The sequence below is a fragment of the Impatiens glandulifera genome, unplaced genomic scaffold (genome assembly GCF_907164915.1).
Source record: "Impatiens glandulifera unplaced genomic scaffold, dImpGla2.1, whole genome shotgun sequence".
In the NCBI taxonomy this organism is placed as follows: Eukaryota; Viridiplantae; Streptophyta; class Magnoliopsida; order Ericales; family Balsaminaceae; genus Impatiens; species Impatiens glandulifera.
The window spans coordinates 43475-48102 of NW_025919745.1; the positions used below are offsets into that span (position 1 = coordinate 43475).

The 4628-nt window shown below is 36.4% G+C and overlaps 2 protein-coding genes across 2 annotated transcripts; one reads left to right on the plus strand and one right to left on the minus strand.

Moving 5' to 3' along the window:
* Positions 1-587: 587 nt before the first annotated feature.
* LOC124918422 (alpha-ketoglutarate-dependent dioxygenase alkB homolog 6-like) lies at positions 588-1969 on the minus strand. Its single transcript, XM_047458583.1, is given in 8 exon segments — positions 588-768; positions 859-905; positions 988-1045; positions 1048-1173; positions 1269-1384; positions 1490-1528; positions 1607-1667; positions 1795-1969. Coding segments are annotated over 8 exon segments (654 nt in total). The 5' UTR covers positions 1918-1969; the 3' UTR covers positions 588-684.
* Positions 1970-3194: 1225 nt separating this feature from the next.
* Positions 3195-4479, plus strand: LOC124918420 (aminodeoxychorismate synthase, chloroplastic-like; the record flags this gene model as incomplete). Its single annotated transcript, XM_047458581.1, has 5 exons — positions 3195-3372; positions 3455-3586; positions 3703-3770; positions 3966-4030; positions 4413-4479. Coding segments are annotated over exons 1-5 (510 nt in total), but the record flags the coding sequence as incomplete, so codon positions are not given.
* Positions 4480-4628: the final 149 nt, after the last annotated feature.

The window sequence follows — 4628 nt, forward strand, 5'->3', positions numbered from 1 at the left end:
TTAATCAGATAGTTTGTGTTCTAACATTCAATCTCCAATAAGTTTGATTAAAACACGCTACATGTGGTGGTGGTGGGGGGTTTGGCCATCTAATCTAATCATAATAATTCGTTGTTTAGTATAAAAAGTCAAAACAAGCTGCTTTGACGTTAACCATCAAATGAAAAACAACAACAGGAGGAGGAGGAGGAGCCTAGTCCGTATTGTTTTGGTCAAGGTAATCAATCTGAACGCAATTGCCTTTTGACAGATTCGGTTCATAACTAGTCTTTGTTATATATATATATATATATATATACTTTTGATATAACCAGCATACATATATATATATATATATATAATAATAAGACAAGTTGAAACAAATTGAGAACCACAACACTTCCCATCCATTTGGTCTTCACATCCATCATTGCTTTTTCTTTTTTTACCTCATGGATATCCTCCTAAATAGGAATAGGAACATGTCCCACAATAAAGATCAAACCTACCTAATCTGACCACCCTTAACATGTCCCACAATGTTTTATTTATAGAATGAAAACTTTGCATTTATTTATAGAGTCTCTCTCTGACAGACATTCACATTCATTCTAAGGGAAGGAGGGAGGTGACAAATTGTAACTACTTCAACTTGAAAAGATTTTTATACACCTTTGATACCACGCGACAGGTTAGCGAAATCCTCTATGTAGATCTGTGGATCTCAGTGGCGTTTCCTTCCTCTCGTTCTAGTAAGCGCTTCAAATCCCGATCAGTAAGATTCACAGACTGAAAGAAAGAAAGAAAGAAAGAAAAAATCAGATGATCATGATGAACAGACAAGTAAAGTAACAAATGTAAATTTGTTTGATTCCTCACCTCCTTAAAATGATGCACCTCACAATCCTTTATACCATGTAAATAATCTGGTAAAATAACATGTAGAGCTTAATTTTATCCTTAACATGGAAGGAACTGAAATAGATTATTTAAATAAATAAATTACACCTGAGTAAGCCTGATCTTTAAATATAAGCAAACTTCGAGGCATCAGTAGGACAGAAAAAAAGGAGTGTTGTTGTTGTTGCTGCTGCTGCTGCTTGGTAAAGAATGGGGAGTAAAATCCATAACAACAGGTGATTCAAGTGACAAGATTGCTACAACCGGAAAATAAGCAGGTCCATCCTGGTGAGGCTAAATTTACAAAAACACACACCACACCATGTTAGTAAAATTTAGAAATGGAAAGAAAGAAAGAAAGAAAGAAAAGAGTAGGTTGAAATTGATACCATTATGCCTTGATCAGGTAGATATTCGTTGATGAGAACATGATTGATTGCACAAGGGAAAAAGCCCATCGATGCTTTGGATATTCTGAGTGTCATATTTGTCAACCAAGGAGGCACTGCATATAATAATAATAATAATAATATATTATTGATTATTATAAAGGAATGACGGACGGAAAGACAGACAGACAGACAGAGGGGGGCGATGCTGTTACACTTACAATCTTGGGGAAGGAGACCCTTTTCATGGACAACACCTCCTGAAAAAGAAACCGGTGGTTGATAGGAGGAGTATGGAAGAAGACAATAAATAATATAATGCGATGAAGAATGGTTACCCCAATTTTGCAGTCTCCTGTTCTTCAATGATTTCCATTTGGCAATAGGGGCATGAGTGATCTACATACAGGAAGAAGAAGACAGACAGACAGACGAAGAAGGACGAAAGAAAGAAAATCAGAAAGTGAGAAAGAAATGGGGAAAACCCTAGAATGCTAGGTAATTAATTAATTAATTAATTTGATACATTATCTAGCAGCTGCACTTGCTCTTGCTCTGTGATGAAGTCTGGGATGTAGTACACAGATGGAATAGAACCAACCATGAATTTACTCATCATCATATTCTTATTATCGTCTTCACCTTCCATAGTTGCGGCGGGCGGCCGGCCGGAAATTCAACTTTGCGATCTTTTTTCTTTCTTGCTCTGTCAATTTAATCCGAAACATTATTTATATCTTTCAATTTTGTCCCTTGTAATTTTATATCATTCAATTAGGTACCGCCCTTTTCTTTTTATGTCAAAAACTAAAAACTGATCCAATACGAGTCACGTGCAAAGCATGCTTTGTATGCATAAATTCATTAATTCATTCCTTACCTTATTATGCTTTGCAAACATTTAATGAAAGGGGATTTTTAAAATTTAATTTTGAGTTGAGTGGGGGGAATATTTAATTAGAGCGAATTGGGCTGGTTTTGGTTGTGTTGGGTTGATAGAGGAGGGGTCCGGGCCACTAATATTTGGGTGAAATGAAAAGAAAAGAAAAGAAAAGAAATGAATGAACATGTGGGTTGGTTGCATACTTTGGTTTTGTTGTTTGTGACTTTGTGGGAACAATCATTAGTAATAGTCTCTTCTTCTTCTTCAGCCAGGCAGCTCCCCCCATATTCTCTTTAATAAAAAATAATAATAATAATAATAAAGAGATATGAGGCTGTGTCTTTTCTATTAGAACAAAGAAAACTGTAATCAACTACCGTGTCTTCCTCCCCCTTTAAACCCCACACACACATATATATTTATATTACAACAAAACATATTAAATTACAACAGTGGTGGCGATCGATCGAATCCCTCCACCTCCATACTCTTATTAGCTTCCTCCAATAGCCGCCAGTCCAGCCGGCAGCCATCAGTTTATAAGAGAAGAGAAGAGAAGAGAAGAGAAGAGAAGAGAAGAGAAGAGAAGAGAAGAGAAGAGAAGAAGAGTAATAGTAATAGTAATAGTAGGTAGGTTCACTTTATACATCCAGTCCTGCTCTCTTCAGACTCTTCCTCGTCTTCTTCTACCTCCTACAGTATTCTATTCTATTTCTAGATCTTACTGTTTTCTCTATTTATACAGACTAGTACCCTTCCTCTTCTTTTCCTCACAAAAAAATTACAGATATATTGATTTGAAGAAGAGATGATGAATTTTGCGGTGGGTTTCTCTCTCTCCGATAACAACAACAACAACAACAACGCCGCCTTTCTTAGATCGGATGACAACCAAAAATAATAATCATCATCATCATCTACTGCTCGTTAGACCTTCCATCGGGGGGTTACTGCTGCACAGGCACAGACACAGACACAGAAACAGGCTCAGCCTCAAGATTAATATTAAAATATCAAACCATGACGCCCTTGTTTCTTCGGACATGGCGCCTGCCAATTTGGAACAAAAAGGGATATATCTAGCAAGGAAGAAAAAGACAGAGGAGGAGGAGCAGGAGAATCCCACCACTCGGAACATGGGATTAATCAGGACATTGTTAATTGATAACTATGATAGCTATACATACAATGTCTTCCAACACTTGTCAGTAATCAACGGAGGTCTATATCAACACATTTCCTCTTTCTTTTCTTTTCTTTTCTTTTCTTCCATATTCATTTTATATTTATTATATATATATAGTGCCTCCTCTTGTTGTGAGAAACGACCAATGGACTTGGGAAGATGCTTACCATTATTTGTACCAAGAAAATGCCTTTGACAATATCGTCATATCACCTGGTCCTGGTTCACCAACATGCCCCACAGACATAGGTTACTTACTTACTTACTTCAATGAATCTTCTCTATTTTATTCCATTTTAGACATGTTACTTACTTACCTATTGCTATTTCCTTGTCATGTTCTTCCTTTTAATTTTAATTGTTAGGAATATGTCTTAAGCTACTTCAAGAGTGCGGAGATATACCTATATTGGGTGTTTGCCTTGGACACCAGGTAATCTCATCTCTATGTGTGTGCAGTAACAATCAATCACAGTCTTTATAACACTAACTACTCAACATAGATAGATAGGTAATATCTTATCTTCATGTGTAGTGTAGTAGTAACAATCAATCACAGTCTGTATAACAAACTGCTCAACATAGTCTCACACACATTCATAATTTTACTAACCCCAAGTAATTGCAGGCCTTAGGATACGTTCATGGTGCACAAATTATCCAAGCTCCGGAACCAATCCATGGACGTCTGAGGTAAAATTGTGATGAATCTTCTATAGTTGTTGAGAAACTCTCTCTCTCTCTGTTGATTATGCAAAAAGCTCTGTTGAGTTGAGTGGGAACCTAACAATCTGTCCTAGATCTAAGCTTGTTTGGGAAGGGTTAGATTTTGTGGGGTTGGGGAATTCTCTAAATAAATGCCCTCAAAGGGTCATCAAAAAACGATAATCTCAACCTCAGGATTTGGATTCTTCAAATTATCCCTTTTCTTTTCTTAATCAAACAGATATGGTTGTAGCTTTAGCCTGAACCTCTAAATAATAATTTTCTTTCTGACTGCAGTTTTATTTATTTTCTTCTCTAGTCACTACCCTTTTCTTGTCTCCATCTGATTATTAAGTTTAATCCACGGCAGCGAAATTGATCATAATGGATGTAGATTGTTTCACAACATTCCTTCTGGAAACAATTCAGGATTTAAGGTCAGTTTGTCTGTTATCATAAGAATGCATTCTACTTTTGATCTGAGCAAGGATTTACTCCTATAAATATGAATTTTCATGGATGAATTGACGCAGGTGGTTAGATACCACTCCCTTGTTGTGGATGTTGAATCACTTCCTGAGGAACT